We start from the raw sequence: 21137 nt of genomic DNA on the forward strand, positions 1-21137 counted from the left end.
AAACACCCCCTCCCCCAAAATAGCTGTGCTATACTTGGTGGTTACAGACTGCCCCCCTCCCCATTATAGCTTTACCATTCTTGCAGTTACAGCCATGTTCTCCCTATCCTAACTACCATTCTTATTGACTACCACTTCCCATAATGGCCACCCCATTCTTTTTTGTTACCAAACAGCCAAACACCCCCCTCCCCCAAATAGCTGTGCCATACTTGGTGGTTACAGACTGCCCCCCTCCCCATTATTGCTTTACCATTCTTGCAGTTACAGCCATGGTCTCCCTATCCTGACTACCATTCTTATTGACTACCACGCCCCAACCCAAAAAATACCTCATGCTTCTTAACACATCTTTTATGGCTTATCTTATTTGGCAAAAGTAAAGACAACATCCCCTAGCCTGTGATACACCTGCTTTTTAACTCTTCACCTGCTGTGTTCCCTTTTATTTTACAGGTATCCATTGTCATCAAATCTTCCATCCCTTACTACAATTCCCGCTCTCCTTATAATTTCATCAATCAACGGTATCCTTTTGCAAACCTTTCCTCGCTAACTTCCTGACTATTCCCTTCCTTCCAGCTTTTAAAACTTGTTTGCGAAGCTTTTCCTTTTCAGTGGGTTCCAAGACAGTATCCTTTTACAATGCTATTCATTCCTTGCAATATGATATTCATTGTAACATCCCTTGCTCATTCCCTTTTGCTTTTAACTTACTTCTTCCCTCCCAGCTGCAATTTACAAGTGACAGGAATTAATCCTCAGTTACAGTTTCATCATACACCAAAGCAGCCATCATCTTGTTTAACCCATTTGCTTCAAGCATAATATTTTTCAACTGCTTTCCTTTATACACTGAATTTTTCTGATTGCCCTCTTCTAATTCTTTTCCCAACCAGCCTAGCACTTTCACCATCCCAGCCCATACACTCCTTTGCAACGTATAATTTTTTTTCTTTTATTTCTTTTATTCTGGGAATTACAATAAATCTAAACACCTCTCCCCACAGCTTGACTGCTACTAAAAAGGTCCTTATTTTCAGAAGTTGCTGCTTTTTACACACAACAATCCAAACTTGAAACATTTCCACATGTTTTCATTCCACACTCTCCTTTTGTTTTACATCTACTATTCAAATTCTAATTGTATTTTTGGTGCATTTTCTTGTGTAGCTTAAGTATGGGAAGGACCTTAAGAAGATCCGTGAGGGCAAAGGTTACACCCCGACTGCCGACACTCCGCAGCACAGACATGTCAAGAAAATGGAACAGATCCAGAGCGCGGTAGGACGTCGCTTTTTCTGGCACTCTAGTACATCTTACCATCGTTTAGTGCTCTCTCTATGTACAACTGTATTATGCCATTATGATAGCATTGTTGTCCCTCAATGGCTTAGCCGTGGTGAAACTCAGTGTGATGTGGCTAGATGGTGCCTCTCGCAGTTCTCCTCAGACTCCGGAAGAAATGAAATACCTTAATTCTCACTTCCGTGGCTTGAAGTAACAATCTGTATCTTTGTAATATTTCATGTGACCCTTACCTCCTCCCTTGTAAGTAAATGCAGTAAAATATTAGTAAGTGAGGAGTAACTTATGCCTCCATCATACATGTACATGTATGTCTGACTCTAACTTTTAACAAAACTTCCAATGTGAACAAGTTAAGATGTGAGCAAGAAAGTTTGTCTGTTAATTGGTACACTTGCGCAACATTATGGAAGAATGTTTTTCAAAATGGATTCACAAAATTTACAAACAGACCTTTGGTCTTATTCAAGATAACTGTTGATTCATTTGCTTTTGACAGTGCAACCTTATGGAAATGTGATGTTGTCGATGAGTTAAAGATACATTTCTGTACTTCAATACAAAACTAGACTAAGTTTTTACTCAATGTGCTCAACAGGTGAAGTACCCCAAGGCTCTTAAGGACCTTGCCAAGTATGCGACGGTGCTGGACACCCCAGATACTCAAAGGGCCATCAACACCTACAAGAACCAGAGCACTGTAAGTCTACACATTTTCATTCATTTTTTTGTGTTCATCACTTTGGCTTGCTTGCCTGGAAGTCATTTAGAAATAAAGAATTTAGTTGACACATCAAAAGTAGGGGACTTTCATGAGGTCTTCTACAACTGTTCCTGTAACAGTACATTGTAGATACACAAAAACTTTAAGGTATGTACATGTACAATTATTTTAACATAGTGATAACAAGGAATCTCAAGATGGCCTTAACTGCCATTCCAACAACAGTTTTTAAGATGAATATGTTCTCTAATGTATTAAGTACTGAATTTGAACACTGTAAGGAATAACATATATTACTACGTAATATGTAAATGAAGATATAGTTCAATGCTATTATTGTCTAACGCTCAAGCACATTCTTTATTTTATTCGTTTTGTGCCTTTTTTTCAACCCTTCTCACAACATTTTGTTACTCTCCCCAGCTGTACTATGGAGCGGACGCCAAGAACGAGATGATCGGGAAAGCCTTCAAGGAGGTGAACGAGACGCCGGCCAGCGCCCACCACAAGAAGGTCCTGGACATGAGCGATGTCGTGTACAAGGACGAGGCAAAGCGCCTCCACACCATCGCCTGCACGCAGTACCCCTACACTCCCGAGAACCTGCGTATGGCAGAGTTGTCTAGGACTCAGAGCGAGGTAAGTCGGAGAAAGGGACGAAAAAGAATTGATGATTCTAGGTGGTTCAATTCTCAATGGATTTTGTGTTGAATCAATAGTTGTACTTTTCCAATAAATTGCATCCATTTTCCAGATGCGCAACTTTTACAATACATTCATAATTGGTGTGCAGACACCCTAGAACACATCAGGAGTGTATTTCAAGTGTAAGATATGCCTTAAAATGAAAAATCAACTTGATCTGACATTGTAGTGTACTTTGATGTAAATTGCACCAAATAAAAATTGTTAGAGGGCCTAAATTGCAGGTGTTGAGCATACAAATCACTATCTATATGTCAGAGTTCTTGTCAAGTCTATAATGTTAACAAATATTTCAATTGAGAAAATACTTTTACATGTTATCAATTATAGGATCATGTTGAAAAAGAATCCCCTGCCGTTATAGTCAAATTCTTTTTATCATAGTATACTTAAATGGGTTTCAGATTAAATATGACTTCTTGATATACTTCACAAATTGTCAATTACTGTCTTGATTTAATTCTTATGAATATTGTTCTTATTTTCCGCAGCAAATGTACAAAGAGCGTGCTGAACTGGAGAAACACAAGTACACTACCCTACCCGACACCCCTGACCTATCGTTTGCCAAGGAGGTCCGGGACATCACCAGTGAGGTGAGCACTGATCTAAAACTGCAAAGCACTCATCCTTCTATCCAAATTCCTTCACAGTATGTTCACATATAACAGTGTGTATACATTTGTAGTCAAGTGGTTAGTGACTGTGCGTCTGGACCTGAAGATCGGAAGTTTGAATCCAGGTTGTTGTCACATATCTGATTTTGTTTGTAAGGTTGCTGTCCTTATATTAAGCCAAAGTCCACTGTGAGCGGAGAAATAAACTGGTTTAAAGAACCATTCCTCCACTTTTCCAGATTCATTCATGATATGGTCACCTCTTTCTAATCTACAACAAACTTGCAATGTTTGATTTGTGCTCTGTCCTTTCAGACCAAGTACAAGGAAGATTACAACAAGGAAAAGGGCAAATACTCGTCGGTGGCCAAGACACCGATTTACGAAACAGCACAGAAGGCAAACAAGCTGACCAGTGAGGTATGGCAGATAATTCTTTATCTTTTATTGAAATCATGAACATAGGATCACGAACAAAGCTAAGACACAATGAAGTTTCCAAAAATTTTGTTGATGCCACTAGTAAACACAAATATACATTTTCAAGCATTAATGAACATAAAACAATATCCAAACACAAGAAACATAATAATCATTACATCTATGCTTCTAACAAAAAAATTGAATCTGACTACATTTACCCCCTGAAACTGTGCACATGTGCACCAGGGTGTAGCCATTCCCCTCTGACTTAAGCATTTAATTTTTGATATCCCAGAACGAACTTATGAAATTGGTGTAGCCATGATAACATATGTATACTGGTATTTATAAAATCATGTTTTCCTTGTTATTCCCAGACCCTGTATAAGAAGGCCTACAAAGCGCTGCAGGGTAAGGGGTACGCACTGATCGATACTCCTGAGTTCGAGAGGTGCAAACAGGTGAACAAGCTGGCTAGCCGGGTAAGGAAAATACATTGTTGTATCTTAGATGGTCTAATTTGATATATTGTCCTTGTAATACATCATGTAGTTAAGTAGTCAATGAAGTTAGATATTAGGTATGTTTCATCAGTTCTCTTTGAATGGTTTTGGTGCAGTACATTGAATTGTTACTGTAGTTTTTTTGTGTACTGTTTGTCATATGATACTATACATTTGCAACAAATTTCTGAGGAAGTTTTAAAGTAGCAAGAAAGTATTAAGCATGTGTTTTTAGATTTTCTCTTGAAAATGTTGGCTTTATCACATTGCTAGCATACAGCTTGTTGTGTTGGATTGGATTATGTATTTGTGTATTGGTACAGTTGAGTATTGGGTATGCTTTCTGGTTAGGGAGTAGAAAGAAACACATTTGGATACTGTAAAATCTAAAGATATAAGATGCCTGTTGAAAAGTAATAATTGTGATTGATAATCTAACAAAAGACGAACTGAGACAGTATTATTTAAGGAAATACCTTGTAGTACATTTATTGAACTACAGCATGAGAAAACAGAACGTTGTATTAAATTTTAAACTTTTACTGTGTTGTATTCAATTTTTCTTGGATGGATCTCAGGCAAACTTCTCGAGCATGTGCAAATATAGTAATAATAGTAATGATGTTGTACTTACAAGTATTTGTTGTTACAGATTCAGCATGCAAACTGGAATATGCTAGTTAAACAACTGTTGTTCTATAAGCATGACCTGTTGGACCAACCTTTACCGGACGATGCCAATCCAATGATGTATGACCAACGGGATACCAACGTGCACGCATGCATGCAGACATGAACTGAGCCTTCACATGCACACAACACACACGTGCACACACACATACACAGTTTCAGGAGTGCATGGACATATACAAATGTGTCAATGTGCATCATAATTCATGTTAATTTCCATGTAGTTCCTTATGATGATATAATGACTTGTATAATGTGTTAACATGTACCAGTTGTTATATCTGTTGTCTGCTACACATACTGTAAGTTAAAGTTAAACTAATAGATTTGTTTTGCATTGTCATATTTTACAGGGTTTTCTATGTCTTTATGTCAAGCGTATTGTGCATATTAGATTCTTAGTGCAATTTTGTTTTGTTGAATTAGAAATTTCCATTTTGTTCATTTTGGCTGTTACTGAATATAATAGTCTGGTATCCAGCCTTTTTAAGCTTCAGTCTGCTTCCCAATGGTCTCTAGCCTACTCGGGGAGCAGACTCCTGCTGCAAATGGATGAATACTAGGCTATAGTAACTGGAGGAAGTGAAACTGTCAAGAAAATCCCTTTTATTATGTTTGATCTTTGCTGCTATACTAGTATGGCTGCAAAATTTAAATTGAAAAAAGAAACAATCAACATTCTTTGAATAAGATGCAACACTTAATATGAACGCTCATATTTCTGATGCGTATCCTAAGACTGCCACATTAAGAACAGTGTCTAGGACACCTTAATATCTGAAGTGTGCAATGTACAATCACATACCCTCTAGGGATTACTGATGCTACATATTAAGTAGATCTAACCATCTGTATAATGTGTCAGTCCTAGGGTACCCAGTAGAATTGTGAGAGTTGATGCACTTATTTTCTTGTAGCAATTGCCCGACATTGCATTGGTGCTAATTTTGCAATTTGTCGTCCGTCCTTCTCAACAGACCAAGTACCACGAGGACTATGAGAAGTCGAAGATCAAGGGTTACACACCTGTGGTGGACACACCTGAGAACATCCGTCTCCGTCAACAGAGCAAGATTCAGAGTCAGGTGAGAACACGATTGCACAACATTCACAAAGTGACCACCTCTACTTAAGGGCAACCTGGCCATTGATGTATACAGTCAAACCTGTACAAGTGACCACCTCTATATAAGGACAAAGTGACCACTTTTTGGTGGTCCCTTAAATAATATTTCCCATTGACACATTCAAGCCTTAAGAATCCTGTCTGCAGTGACCACCTGTTCACATAGACCAGATTTGATTGGTCCCCAGAGTGGTCTTCTTGGGCAGGTTTGACTGTACATTCCTTGCAGGTAGCTTGCTACATGTACATTTACTTGCTGTGTCTTTCGACAAATGAGAGGAGAACAGGGATCTTCAGCTGGAGCAAGATTCTGGTGAGACCGTTATCGCACAATTTGACATATTCTGAGATTTTCTCCACACCTGGCAGGTAACTCGGCGATCTTCAGCCAGTATAGCTCATCATCAAATGTTTTGTCCACTCCTCAAGGTGGAAAGGACATACAGCAAGGCCCATCTGCTTCCCTACTTCTGCTGTGTATAGATGTTTAGGTCGTCTTTTTCGTTTAGGAAGTTATAACAATAATATTTTGGCAGCTGAGAGGATAACAAATCTTCAGTTACTCGTCACCAGAAGTTTTGACCCATCTCTTAAATGTTCTCTATGTAGGAGGATGACAAAGTTGACATTTACAGGTACACTAAGCCTCTTTGCTACTCCTCTCTACAGATGTTTATTACATTGACCCTTTTCCCATTTTAGGAGGCCATAAAAATAAGGCCAGACAGATGTGATGTTATAGATAACATCGGGCGGCAAGTTTCCAGAATAAAATCTCCCCCTTTTACTCCTGGAGAACAATGCTTCCCCTGACAACATGTCGCTGCAAATTGAAAAGTGGCTTTGAGCTCTATGTAAAATGAGAGAGAATATTGTCATACACATGTAATTGCTATCAAAACGAACTGTCAAGATGGGAACACATATATGTCCTATTTTTGGCGAAGCAGGCTTAAAATTTTTTCACCACCATGCATGACAGATTTGGGGTGTCTAGAGTTGCTCTCCATTAGAGTAACTTTGTATGGCCTTATGGTGATGTAACCAGGAAGGGCGGTGGTTCATTTTTGTCCCACAATGATTTGCCACATGTTACGAAACATGTTTTTGGTGTGTATCACACTCAGTGTCGGCATCCGCTTGGACCCAAATTCCTCACACCACTAATGCCGCATTATTTATCCAAAAGATGATGCCCTCCAGTGCTAAAAATATTTCCATGATGAGTATACCAGACTCTCCCTGATAGATCTAGCCAGGGGGTCCATCTGAGTCAACAGATGTGCTCCAAAAAAGGAGTTAGGTTATTAATAGTGACATTCTTTTGTAGCAGTGCCTTTCCATTCTTGTGACTCGCACAGACACGTAGGTCTTGCAGTGGGGATTCTGTTCACAGACCGGTACCAAGGAGTTTCTACACTGCTTGGTTTTTGTGCATAGATGTTTTTCAGTCAAAGGATCACATGTAAGTTTGTGTTGTATGTATCTCGAGGTTAGGAACGAGTGATGCTGTTTCCAAGATGAAGATTTTGTTGAGGAATGCTGTAGTCCGCTTCTATTTTGGCTCTGCTTGTCGCATTGCTGGATTGAATGTCTGCCTGCTTCTCTTGTACTGAATGTCCTTGTGGATAAAGATTGGGTACGTTTGTTCTAGATATTACATGGATAGCTTCGATGATATTTGTGTGTTTCATAACTCAATCTTGATGTGAAAGCATGACAGTTTTATAACAGTTCATGAATTTCAGTCAGACATATGGAAGATCATACTGCAACGTGTTCGATGTACAGTGCCATTGGCAGTCACGCATGTTGTTGACTGCATTTGAATGATCATCTGAGTCAATGTGTTAAGCCTGTGAATATGCATCCAGTGGTAGACAATCATGTTACGAGTAGTTGTGATTGATTTCTCGGCAGTTGTTAATCTGTTTGTGCCCACTGCGTAAGTGCTTTGGCAAGGGACTGGCCCGTAGCTTCTATTATTACATGTGGGTCATTAGAGTTAAAAGTAGCCTGTATCATTACTTGTACTGGAATGCCTGTACTCGCATGGAGGCCATTGCATCTGTTGTTGCAATAAATAAAATTGCGATATGCTTAATGGGTAGCGGTCATCACTTCTTTGATCCAAAATAGCATCATGTGGTGACTCTTCATCCAAATACATGTATTGAGTCATTCCATAAGCCTTATATACCCTTAGTCTATTAGATGATAAGATCACAAAGGAGAGGTCTACTGGACAGGGTACATGTAAACCACCAGTTCTCTCAACCATATTTTAGCACAGTTACTTCAAACTATGATTTTTCTCTATGAATTTATCTCTTCTGTTCTCTTCTATGTTCTACCTTACCTCTTCATTCTATCCTTTGTAACCTTTTACTCAATGTTTTCTCCTGTATTTTTCTGTTCTCTTCTTTCTTTGACTCTTTCCTTCTGTCCCTCTTCTTTTCTCCGTAGAACGAGTATCAGAAGGGTTACAAGACTTTGGCAGGAAAGTACCATTACACGGCCGATAACCCAGAGCACAACAGGATAAGGAGCGTCAATAAGATTCAGAGCCAGGTACTGTACAAACAAACTCTTCAGTTCAAACCTAATAAGTGCTTGGAGTGTGGATATCACTGAGTGCCCTAATAGTGCACAGAACCGGTCAGCTACAAAGGGAAGATGAACATCACAGGATGAGCCTGCTATTTGGGAATCACAAATCCCCAACACACCCTCTGAGTCATAATCTCTTCTTTATTCATTATAGCCTTTCTCTTCTCCACATGGGTTCCTTAATTTCTGTTTGATCTTTTCTTTTCTGGACATGTCCTTTCTCTAAGTGGTTATCTACTAGTCATTTGCAATTTACATTGTGACATTGCCGCACTGTGTTGTGGTGGATGCTGTTGACCACTGTTTGATAACTTGCGTCACAATACAAAAATTAATCACACTCAGATAATCACTTAGAAAAAGACATAGTCATTCCTGGTATCTTTTTCATCCATTCTCTGAAGAGCAATTGAACCTTCTTAAGCAGTACGGCTACTGTTCTTCTTCTCATAGACGCTTTGTGAGTTTTCCAAAGCAGAGATTTTGGCCCATGCCCAATTACACTGTTCTTTTACAGTTGTGTTTACCACTCATCAAGCAGTGTTTGAGGAAAGCCTTGCGCAGACCAGATTAATGGGTCCATCTGACCTAGTACCTGAGCGCCTCAGGGTTCGCATAGTGTCCAGCGTAGGCTTTCCTAAAATCGATAGCCATCCTAAAATCGATAGTCAGGCATCCATGCAGGGCGCGATGTGGGGTGCCAGGGTGCTCACTGGCTGCTCACGGCTTGCCCTTCTTAACTGTAATAATAACAACAACAATTACAGTAGTGATGATGAGGATGATGGTAACGGTAATGGTGAACAAGAAAACCCTGCTGTAAATGACCCAGAGCAAAACCCTGGTCAGGAGGCAACCGAATCTGATAACGCAGAACAGGCATTTGGCACTGAAGGTGGACAAGATCAAGAAGAGGACAGTCCTCCACCAGGAGAAGAAACTCAAGAAAGTCCAGCTATTGAGGTAACTCCTCCAGATGGCCCTCCTCAGGAAGATGTCTTTGAGGAGGAAAGAGGACCCATCGTTGAGCAAGTGCCAAGCCCTACCATGGAGGATGCTGGGATAGAGGAAGCCATGGAAGCAGAAGAGGGCTCCTCAGAGCAGTTCACAGAGCTGCCTGGGTCTACAGATGCTCCCTCAGAACCAATCAGAAGGCCTGTCATTGAGGAGCCTGAAGAGGAAGAACCTGTGAAGTATGAGGAAGCTGAGGATGTTATCGTAGACTTTGATCTCCCCAGTCCTCCTCCTGAAAAGGTATCCCCTGAGGAGCACAGGGCAGCATCCCCTGTTGAGGAGGCTACTTTGGAGGAAAGACCTGTTTCTCCATGGGCAACATCTCCCGGAGAAGAAGATATTCCTCCGGAGAGGCCACCTCCTCCTGTTGAGGAAGCTATGGAAGAAGAGAGATTCGTAGAGCCGGCCTTCCCTAGCCCTGCAGAGGCTCCAGCTGTACCCACCCCTCCGTACATGGAACAGGTTCCCAGTCCCGCCTTGCCTGAAGCACTGATGGAGGCCGCAGAACCAGAAACACCTGCAGAACCCGAGTTCCCCAGTCCTCCTTCATACGAATCCTTGACGGAAGACGTTGTAAGAGATGTTCCTGTCCACATCGAGAAACCGAGTCAACCTACGGACTCGGTGTTTACCAACCCAGATGAGCTCGATGACGAGGTTGGAAACCCTCACCCTTTGGCAGGAAATCCTGGCCACACGACCGGCAATCCACATCCACACAATCCTGGCACTCCTCCGCCTATCGAGGAGAAATCCAGTAATCCCCAGCCAGGACAGGTATCAGGAGGGAGGATTGTAAAGACTGGGTCGTACAGCTCGTATCAGTATGAGGAAAGCGTCCGTGAAGTCAGGTCTTCCACAAAACAAACCATCAGGGAAGTGGTCACCTCTGATGGCAAGGTGGTTTCAAAGCAGGAGTCTGAGGAAACATCCCACGCCGAAGCATCTCAGGCAAGAGCAAAGTCCGAAACCAGTCGTTCGGATGGCAAACAGACTGTAACAACAAAGAGAGAGGCAGAGGAGTCCATGCAGGCTTTGGAGATGCAAAAGAAAGTGAAGACCACATCAGGTGGTGTGACGGCTGTTGAGCCCACACAGGGAATGCGAGCAATGGAAATGGAGAAGAAAGCCAAGGCTTCGACCACCGTACAACATGCCATTGGTGAAGCCATGGAGGTAGAGCCGCCACCACCTGTTCCTCCGTTGCCAGTCGAGATTGGCCGAGTAACCATAAAGCAAGAACCCGGGACACTAAGGGGTATCTCTCTTAAAGGTGTGTCCAAGTCTCGTGGTGGAGTGAAGCATACAATCAAAACCACTTCTGCCCTGAGTGAGGAAAGGTCTAGTCAAATTACTACCTCTGCAATGAGTGAACAAAGAGCAAGTCGCGTATCTACATCTGCACAAAGTGAACAAAGAGCTAGTCGTGTCACTACCTCATCACAGAGTGAACAAAGAGCTAGTCGTCTCACTACCTCATCACAGAGTGAACAAAGAGCCAGTCATGTTACCACATCGGCACAGAATGAACAAAGAGCTAGCCATGTGACTAGCGTTCGTGCAGCAAAAGCCGTCCATACAGGTGTTACGAAGAAGGTGGAGAGCCAACCCAAAATCGTTGTGGCACGTCGGATGGAAACGGTAAAAATCCAACTCCCTATGGGATCCAGGGAAAGAGTTCTCCGGATTAAGATCCGTTTCGGTCAGAAGAACAAACCAAACCGCCTCACAGCGTATGCCTGGCAGCAACTCCGTTGGCCAGCAGTTACGGAAGTCAAAACGCAGGACGATGTGAGTGAAGACACTAGATATGTCTACATCCTCCTTAAGGAAATATCTCAAGATCGTACAGCTAAAGAGTCTTGTCTCAGGATCCAAGTGCCACCTCTGATAGAGCAAAGCATCATGAAGATCTCTGCAGAAACATCGCACATGTTGGTGCAACAACAGAAGGTTATCTACAAAGCGCATGAGAGAAAGTATGGCAGCGGTCACAGGTACAAGTTCACTGTACAACAGGTGCCTGCTGAGCTAGACGAGAGCCCGACTCTCAGCGCCAGGGATGCGAGGGCGAGGTTTGAAATGGCCAGGGCAGAAGAGCTGAGGAAGCAGAGGCACGTGACTCGCCATGAAGTCGGACAAATGAAGGATATGTTCGAACGTGGAGCAAGTGACGCTGAGGACTTTGACAGGGAACCAGCTCAAATCACACGCTATGAAGTGGGTGAGAAGAAGGAAGCCTTTGAAAGAGGAGTGAGTGAGGTCAAGATGGCTGAGAGGGAAGAGATCCATGTAGCACGCCAAGATATCGGCCAGAAGAAGCAGCTCTTTGAGAAAGTTGCCGAAGGCCACTGGGCCAGTCGATACATGGACTCCGATGAAGGTGGAGACACACCTGAGAGACCACCACCTCCAAGGTTCGATGTCGGTCAGAAGAAAGAGATCTTTGAAAAAGTTGGGCAGTCTTGGCAAAGGACCGACTCTGAAACTGAAGAGGCTCTCCAGATGATAACTCAGCAAGACGTGGTGAGAAAGAGAGAGCTTTTCGAAAGGGGGAGGAGTGGTAGCGAAGAAGAAGCTCCAGAGAGGCCACCACCACCAAGACAAGATGTTGGCCAGAAGGCAGAGCTGTTTGAAAAAGTATCTGTCGGGCAGTTTGTCAGGCAAGAGGGAGAAGAGAGAGAGCGTGTCATCCCCATCAGGCCGCCACCCCCCTCCCCTGACATGGTCCAGAAGCGGGAGATGTTCCAGAAATTTTCGGAAGGTCGTTGGAGCAGCTCCGAGACCGAAGAGAGGGAAGAGATACAGATTGCAGCAGGTGTATCTACCAAGAAAGAATTGTTTGAAAAAGCTGCAGAGGCTAAACTGTTGCCTCCGCCTAGCCCCAGACGGATGCGTAGAAGGATCCGATCAGACAGTTTCAGAAGGTCGATGTCGTCGGACGACGAAGGAACACCAGAGAGGCCTCCGCCACCACGTCCACCACCTCCTGCGCCGGCGCCCCCCACTCCCTCTCCTCCTGAATCTCCCTCTCCGGGAACCACAGCCCCACCGTCTCGCCCCCCACCACCTCCCGAAGGGGAAGAGGGTGAAGACTGGATGGCTTCAGTCTCGAAATGTGTGGAGATGTACGAACGGGAGGTGCAGATTAGAGGAGAGAGAATGAAACTGAAAACTATCAGAAGGGACCCGACACCCACACGCCGTGCTGCTCGCTCCTGGCCACCAACTCCTCCGAGCTCTCCAGCTGAACCGATATCCCCCGTGCGTAGGACACGGAGGTCACCCTCTCCTGGTCCGCTAGCAGACCGTCCACGAGGCAGGGAGCCTCCTGCTGTTGCCCCTCGGTTCAGAGATCGTAGCCCTGCGGTTCATCGCGAACACTCCTCAGAAAGGAGGCTGACAAATCTGGCCCAAAACATCCTCTCCCAGGAGGGTTTCGAGGAGTACAGGGCAGTTCCACAAGACACCTACCAAGTCGTTGTCGACCCCTTCCTGCAAAAGGCACAGGAGGTCACCAAGCTGCTCAGTCGGGCTGAGTACGAGAAAGATGCCAAGGAGCGGATGGTGCGCTACCAGAGCCTCCCCGATGAGGCAGAGGCAAGGCGTCGTGCAGAGCTTGCCAGGATGCAGAGCGACGTTCGCTACAGGGATTACCCACGGTACTTAGAGGCCAAGCCAGGCATGGTGGCTGTTGTGGACAGGTGGATGATTGGACAGAAGAAGCAGACTCACGAGCAGAGCACCGTTGAGTATCCACGTGACCACCCGAAAGACATGACATGGCGGCTTAAGTACCAAAGCACCCCGGATGATACCGTCACAAAGCGAGCTCAGGAAGTTACCCACATCAGCAGCGAGCTAGAGTACCAGAAAAGGGCTAAACAAACAAAAGACAGGTACACTGCCATCACTGATGAGCTGCAGCTCGAGACACAGAAAGATGCTGCCAGGATGCAGAGCTCCGTTTCCTACGTCAAAGACCACCCCTTGGCTATGGAGAAACGACATGCATACACATCAGTCGAGGAAGACCCGAGCTCCAAACACGCCAAAGATGCCTACAAAATGTCCAGTCAGCTTGAGTACGAGAAACGGTACAAGCAGGAAGTGCTAGGCCATGTCGGGTATGTAGAACTCGACACCCCTGAACAAGAGCGCATACGACGAATGAAAACTCTCCAGTCCCAACTGGAATACCAGAAAGACTACCCCATGGACTTTGAAAGGAGAAAGGACTACCAATCAGTGACTGATGACCCAAACACAATCCGTGTCAAGGAGGCAACTCACCTTGCCAGCAAGGTAGAGTATGAGTCCAGGTACCATAAAGAGAAAGATATTTACAAGACAGTTGCTGACACCCCCGAGGGAGTCAGAGTCAAGGATGTAGGCAAGATGCAGAGCGAGATTGAATATCAAAAGACAGACAAAGAGAGGAGACAGTACTATCAGACTGTCACTGATGCTAAGGACAGCCAAAGGTTGAAGGAGGTTGGGCATATGCAAAGCCAGATTGAATACCAGAAAGACCACCCCATGGGCTTTGAGGGTAGACGAGACTACCAAGCGGTGTCTGACGACCCAGAAACTCTTCGCGTGAAAGATGTGACCAAATTGTCAAGTGGAGTCGAGTATGTTCGGAAAGACAAACCCAGACGAGAGGTCTATCAAACCGTCACAGATGACCCAGAGGGAAAGAGAATGAAAGAAGTTGGCAAGTTGCACAGCCAACTTGAGTACCAGAAGGATCACCCTATGACGTTTGAGGGAAGGCTCGACTACACTGCAGTCTCTGACGACCCCGAAACTCTACGTGTCAAAGATATGACTAAGATGGCCAGTGGATATGAATATCAAAGGAAAGACAAACCACGCAGGGAAGTCTACCAGACTGTCACCGATGATGTTGAGGCTAAGAGAATGAAAGAAGTTGGGCATATGCAAAGCCAGATAGAGTACCAGAGAGACCATCCAATGACTCTTGAAGGAAGGCTGGATTATACAGCTGTTGCAGATGATCCTGAAACTCGCCGTGTGAAGGATATGACTATCATGGCCAGTGGGGTTGAGTATGAGAGGAAGGACAAGCCAAGGAGAGAAGTGTACCAAACGGTCACTGATGATATGGAGTCTAAGAGGATGAAGGAAGTTGGGAAGCTGCACAGCCAGGTAGAATATCAGAAGGACCATCCTATGACCATGGAGGGTCGTCTGGACTACACGGCTGTAGCAGATGATCCAGAGACTCTCCGCCACAAGGATATGACAGTGATGGCCAGTGGCATTGAATATGAAAGAAAAGACAAACCAAGGAGAGAGATTTACCAAACTGTCACAGACGATATGGAGTCCAACAGAATGAGAGAAGTCGGGAAGCTGCACAGCCAAATCGAGTACCAGAAGGACCATCCTATGACTCTTGAGGGCCGTCTTGACTACACGGCTATTGCCGATGACCCAGAAACTCGCAGAGTAAAGGATGTTACAATGATGGCAAGTGGAATCGAATACGAAAGAAAAGACAAACCACGCAGGGAGGTCTATCAGACTGTGACAGATGATGTTGAGGCTAAGAGAATGAAAGAAGTTGGGCATCTGCAAAGCCAGATAGAGTACCAGAGAGACCATCCTATGACTCTTGAAGGAAGGCTGGATTATACAGCCATTGCAGATGATCCTGAAACACGTCGTATCAAGGATGTAACAATGATGGCCAGTGGGATAGAATATGAAAGGAAAGACAAACCAAGGAGAGAGATTTACCAAACTGTCACAGACGATATGGAGTCCAACAGAATGAGAGAAGTTGGTAAACTCCACAGCCAGATAGAATATCAGAAAGATCATCCTATGACACTGGAGGGCCGTCTCGACTACACTGCGATCGCAGATGACCCAGAAACTCGCCGTGTTAAGGATGTGACAATGATGGCCAGTGAGATAGAGTACGAAAGGAAAGACAAACCAAGAAGGGAGATTTACCAAACTGTTACCGATGACATGGAGTCGAAACGAATGAAGGAGGTTGGGAAGTTTCATAGCCAGGTGGAGTATCAGAAAGACCATCCCATGACTCTGGAGGGAAGACATGACTATACAGCTGTTGCAGACGACCCAGAAACTCTTAGAGTTAAAGATGTGACTAAGCTGTCCAGTGGTATTGAGTACCAGAGGAAGGACAAGCCTAGAAGAGAGATCTACCAGTCAGTCACAGATGATGTTGCAACAATGCAAGCAAAGGATAGTCAAAGGCTGCAAAGCCAGCTTGAGTATGAGAGGCTCTATCGTGAAAAGAAGGGTACTGGTATCTTCACCATGATTGCTGACGACAAAAATCTTCAGCACGTCAAAGATGTGTCGAAGTTGGGAAGCCAGCAGGGCTACACAAAGGACTTCCCAATGGAGTTGGAGAAACGTGGTGGTTACACGTCAGTGGAAGCTGATCCCACAACTGAAAGAGCCAAAGAGGTGTATCAGTTCCAAAGCGACGTCGAATACCAGCGTAACTTCCGCCAGAGGCGGGGCAGTTTCACGGCTATTGCAGATGATACTGCCACAAGGCATGCGCAGGAGTCTGGAAAGGTTTCGAACGAGCTAGAATACACAAAGAACTTCCGAACACGGCGCGGTAGCTTTACCGCAGTCGTTGACACTCCTGAAGCGCAGCGTGTCAAAGAAGTCAACAGGTATCAGAGTGAACTGGAGTACAGAAAGAGAGCTCTGCAACGACGGGGCAGTTTCACAGCAGTTGTTGACGACCCTGTTACTGAGAGAGTGAAGGACTCGACAAGGCTAGCCAGCGATACTATCTACAAGAAGGCAGCCCATGAGAGGAAACAGGCATACACCATTGCTCTTGATGACCCCAACACTGAGAGGGTCAAGAATGTGTCAAAGATGGTGAGCGACTTTGAGTACCAGCGAATGTACCGTGAGAAGCGAGGAACAGGAATCTTCACCTCCATTGCAGACGACCCATTCACGAGGCATGCACGAGAAACAGCAGAATACCTGAGTTCACATGTATACAAGAAAGACTTCCCTGAAAGCATGGAGCGAAGGTCTGGTTACACGACTATCGTTGATGCATCTGGGCTCAAACATGCAAAGGAGGCATCTGAGATGCAGAGTTTGATCAAGTACTATGAGAAGGGAAAAGAAGGAAAATCAAAGTACACTTTGGTGACTGATGACCCAGAAAGTATGAGGATGAAGGATCTGGGCAAAATGCAAAGCAGAATTGAATATGAGAAAGACTATGAGGCATCGAAAGACAAGTACACCATGGTTGGTGACGACCCACAGACAAGAAGGGTGCAGGAGATGACCAAGTTGCAGAGTCAGTACGAGTACCAACGCACGTTCCTCGAGGAACGAGGCCTTGGTTGGTACACTGCATGGCTGGATTATGACAAGGAAATGGAGAGGCAACTTGGGATGAAGCACATGTACAGCCATGTTCATTACAAGAAGGACTTCCCAGAGCAAATGACAGGAAGGGAAGGTTACCAGATGGTAGCCGATGATGTCCAAACTGTACATGCTGGGGAGATGTCCAAGATGCAGAGCAGGGTAGAATACGAGAAAGACTATCATGAAAAGAAGGGATTGTACACCACAACAACTGATGAGATGAGAGCTACTCATCACAAGGAGGTTGGCAAGTTAGCAAGTTCAGTGGAGTATCCGGTTGACCACCCGATGGAATGGGAAAGGAGGAAGAAATACACTGCCGTGGCTGATGATCCCAATACTCAGAGGGTCAAAGAGACAACGAAGTATCAGAGTCCGTATGAGTACGAAAGGGAACATCGTAGAAAGAAGGGGCAGTACACTATGGTCGCTGACGACAGAGAGCAAGTGAGAGTTGTCGAGATGAACAAGCTGCACAGCCTGGTAGATTATCATGAGAAGTTTGAGAAAGAGAAGGGCCAGTACACCACCATACTGTTTGATCCCGAGACTAAGCGAGTTGTTGAGCTGTCCAAAGTCCAGAGCATGCATCACTATCAGCAAGAGTTTGAGCAGAACAAAGGCAACTACATCACTGTCTTGTTCGACCCCGAGTCTCAGCGATACAAAGAAGTGGGCAAGCTTGCCAGCGATGTTGAGTACCAGAAAGAATTCAAGGACCTCCGTGGCAAGTACACCGCTACTGCGGACACGGTTGCAACCAAACATGCAACTGAGGCTGGCAAACTGCAAAGTCAGCTGGAATACCAAAAGGACTTCCCGCAACAGATGACAGAGAGGGCAGGCTACACGCCTGTAACTGACAAGGAAACCATCAGAGTGGTCGAGATGTCCCAACTGCACAACCTCGTCAAGTATCGCGAGCAGTTCGAGAAAGACAAGGACAGGTTCACAACTGTTCTGTTCGATCCCGAGACTAAGCGTGTCGTGGAGCTTTCCAGCATTCAGAGCGTCATTCAGTATGAGAAGAAGTACCAAGCAGACAAAGACAAGTACACGACTGTGATGTTTGATCCAGAGACCTCTCGCACGATGGAGATGTCCAAGCTTCAGAGCCTAAACGAGTACCATCTACAGTTTGAAAAAGACAAGGGTCAATACCAACTTGTCACTGATGATCCTGTGTCAGAGAGAATCAGGGAGGTTTCCCGCCACCAGAGCCAGTACGAGTATGTCAGGAAGTGGTTGGAAGAAAGAGGCATCTATCACTCGGCTCCAGATGACAAGGAACACATGCGAATTGTTGAGGTCAACAAGCTTCAGAGCCTTCTGCATTACACCGATGAATACAACAAGGAGAAAGGAAAGTACACCACTGTGATGTTCGATCCAGAAACCAAGAGAGTGGTTGAACTCTCCAAGATTCAGAGTGCTGTGCAATATCATGAGGAGTTTGAAAAGAACAAGGGCAACTACATCACTGTGCTGTTCGATCCTGAAAGCAAGCGGTACAAGGAGGTTGGAAAGTGGCAGAGCGACGTAGAATACCAGAAGGAGTTCCGTGGTCTACGAGGAAAGTACACCTCTGTAGAAGAGGATGTACAAACGAAGAGAGTGAAGGATGTAGGAAAGTATCAGAGCCAGCTGGAGTATGAAAAGGACTTCCCTCAAAAGTTTGAGGGAAGGACTGGATACACTCCAGTTACAGACAAGGAGACAGTCCGAGTGGTAGAAATGTCACAGCTGCACAGCTTGCTGAAGTATCAGGAAGAGTTCGAGAAAGACAAGGGCAAGTACACAACTATCCTCTTTGATCCTGAGACAAAGAGAGTGGTTGAACTGTCCAGCATCCAGAGTGCGATTGCTTACCAGAAGGAGTACCAGAAGGACAAGGACCAGTACTCTACCATCTTGTATGATCCTGAGACCCAACGTTTCACAGAGTTGTCAAAGATACAGAGCTTGGTATCCTACCATGATGAATACGAAAAAGACAAGGGCAAATACCACTCTGTTGCTGAAGACATTGATAGCAAGAGGCTGAAGGATGTCGGTAAGTTTGCAAGCGAAACAGAGTACCAGAAAGAGTATAACAAACTGAAGGCATTCTACACACCTATCCCTGACAAGGAGATGTTGAGGGTGATAGAAATGTCACAGTTGCACAGTGTTGTGAAGTACCACGAAGAATACGAAAAAGACAAAGGTGACTTCACCACTGTCTTGTATGACCCAGAAACCAGGCGAGTTGTGGAGCTCTCCTCAATCCAAAGCATTAACAAATACCAGGAGGAGTTCGAAAAGAACAAGGGCAAATACACCACCATATTGTTCGATCCTGAGACTGAACGTGTCCAGGAGGTTGGAAAGATCCAGAGCAACGTTGAATACCAGAAGGCGTATCATGAGATGAAGGGTAGTTACAGAACAGTAACAGATGACCCTGACTCCGAACGTCTCAAGTCAGTGTCTAAGTGGCAGAGCATGAGCGAGTATCAGAAAGACTTCCCTTCCAAATTCGAAGGCCGTCCGGAGTATCAGTCCTTGGCTGCAGACAAGGAAACTTTGAGAATTGTGGACGTCACAAAGCTTCAGAGTCTGATCAAATATCAAGAGCAGCACAAGGATGACATTGGCAAGTTCACCACTGTGTTGTTTGATCCTGAGACCAAGCGTGTGCTGGAACTGTCGAAGGTACAAAGTCTCCTCAAGTACAAGGAAGACTTTGAGAGTGAAAAGGGTGGATACACAACTGTGCTGTATGACCCTGAAACTCAGAGGTTCATCGACCTGTCGAGTAAGCAGAGTGATGTTCATTACCACGAGCAGTACGAAAGAGAGAAGGGCCAGTACACTTCAGTCATTGATGACGTGGAAACAAAGAGGCAGACAGGAATGACCACTGTCCAAAGCTCAGTGGTGTACCCGAAAGATTACCCCCTTCGATACGAAGGTAGGTCGGGCTACACAACGATTCCTGATGACAAAGAGCTGCTGAGAGTAGTGAACCTCCAGAAGATTCATAGTCTCATCCGTTACAACAAAGACTACGAAGATGAGAAGGGTGCTTACACCACTGTGATGTTCGATCCGGAAACAAAACGACTGATTGAACTGTCCAAAATCCAAAGCTTGATCAAGTACCAGGAACAGTTCCAGAAGGAAAAGGGCAGCTTCACTACTGTTCTCTTCGATCCTGAGACTAAAAGAGCCATTGAAGTTGGCAAGATTCAGAGCCAGGTCGAATATCAGAAGGACTTCCCTATGGGAATGGAGGGCAGACCTGCACAGGCAGGTGCAGAAGGTGACAAGGAAATCCTCCGTCTTGTGGACATGTCTCAGCTCCACAGCATCCTCAAATACCAGGAAGAGTTTGAGCAGGGCAAAGGAAAATACACCACCATTCTTTACGATCCCGAAACTCAAAGGGTGGTCGAACTGTCCTCCATCCAGAGCGCTGTCAAGTATGAAGATGACTACAGGAAGAATAAGGGTCAGTACACAACTGTCATGTTTGATCCTGAGACCAAACGTCTCTTGGAACTGTCTGAGATTCAGAGTGCCTTCAAATACCAGGAAGACTTTGAGAGGGGAAAGAGCATCTACTCGCAAATACCTGATGATGTTCAAACGAAACGGGCAGAGGAGGTATCGCACTTCCAGAGTACGATAGAGTATGGGAAGGAAGCTCGGGCACAGCTGCCACAGTACACTCCAGTTGCAGACGAAAAAGAGGTGGTCAGGATGGTAAACATGACAAAGCTTCACAGCCTGATTAATTATCATGAGAGGTATGAGAAGGAAAGAGGTGGTTACACCACCATTCTGTTTGATCCAGAAACAAGGAGAACCATGGAGCTCTCCAATGTACAGAGCCTGTTGAAATATCAAGAACAGTTCCAACAACAGAAGGGCAACTACACCACCGTTCTGTACGATCCTGAGACCAAGCGTGTCGTAGAGTTGTCCAAAACTCAGAGCCAGTTGGAATACCAGAAGGA

The 21137-nt window shown here is 44.9% G+C and overlaps 2 protein-coding genes across 21 annotated transcripts in view; both read left to right on the top strand.

Moving 5' to 3' along the window:
• The window catches only part of LOC136445762 (nebulin-like), an 83131-nt gene extending 73851 nt beyond the window's left edge, over positions 1 to 9280 (top strand). The window contains exons 119-127 of the mRNA XM_066443899.1: positions 1174 to 1284; positions 1907 to 2008; positions 2456 to 2671; positions 3229 to 3333; positions 3670 to 3774; positions 4155 to 4259; positions 5948 to 6055; positions 8563 to 8667; positions 9224 to 9280. Of these exons, the coding sequence (XP_066299996.1) occupies positions 1174 to 1284; positions 1907 to 2008; positions 2456 to 2671; positions 3229 to 3333; positions 3670 to 3774; positions 4155 to 4259; positions 5948 to 6055; positions 8563 to 8667; positions 9224 to 9280 (1014 nt within the window). The remainder of the gene's footprint in view (positions 1 to 1173; positions 1285 to 1906; positions 2009 to 2455; positions 2672 to 3228; positions 3334 to 3669; positions 3775 to 4154; positions 4260 to 5947; positions 6056 to 8562; positions 8668 to 9223) is intronic.
• LOC136445850 (nebulin-like) overlaps positions 9212 to 21137 on the top strand; it is a 39752-nt gene continuing 27826 nt past the window's right edge. For 3 of the 20 annotated variants that reach the window (XM_066444032.1, XM_066444024.1, XM_066444038.1), the window contains exon 1: positions 9215 to 20376. In XM_066444032.1, the coding sequence (XP_066300129.1) occupies positions 9280 to 20376 (11097 nt within the window). In that variant the 5' untranslated portion in view covers positions 9215 to 9279. Of the gene's footprint in view, positions 20377 to 21137 lie in introns of all 20 variants that reach the window. The other 17 variants (XM_066444022.1, XM_066444030.1, XM_066444027.1 and 14 more) reach the window with 12 other exon arrangements.

This window comes from Branchiostoma lanceolatum, chromosome 12 (genome assembly GCF_035083965.1).
Source record: "Branchiostoma lanceolatum isolate klBraLanc5 chromosome 12, klBraLanc5.hap2, whole genome shotgun sequence".
Classification (NCBI taxonomy): Eukaryota; Metazoa; Chordata; class Leptocardii; order Amphioxiformes; family Branchiostomatidae; genus Branchiostoma; species Branchiostoma lanceolatum.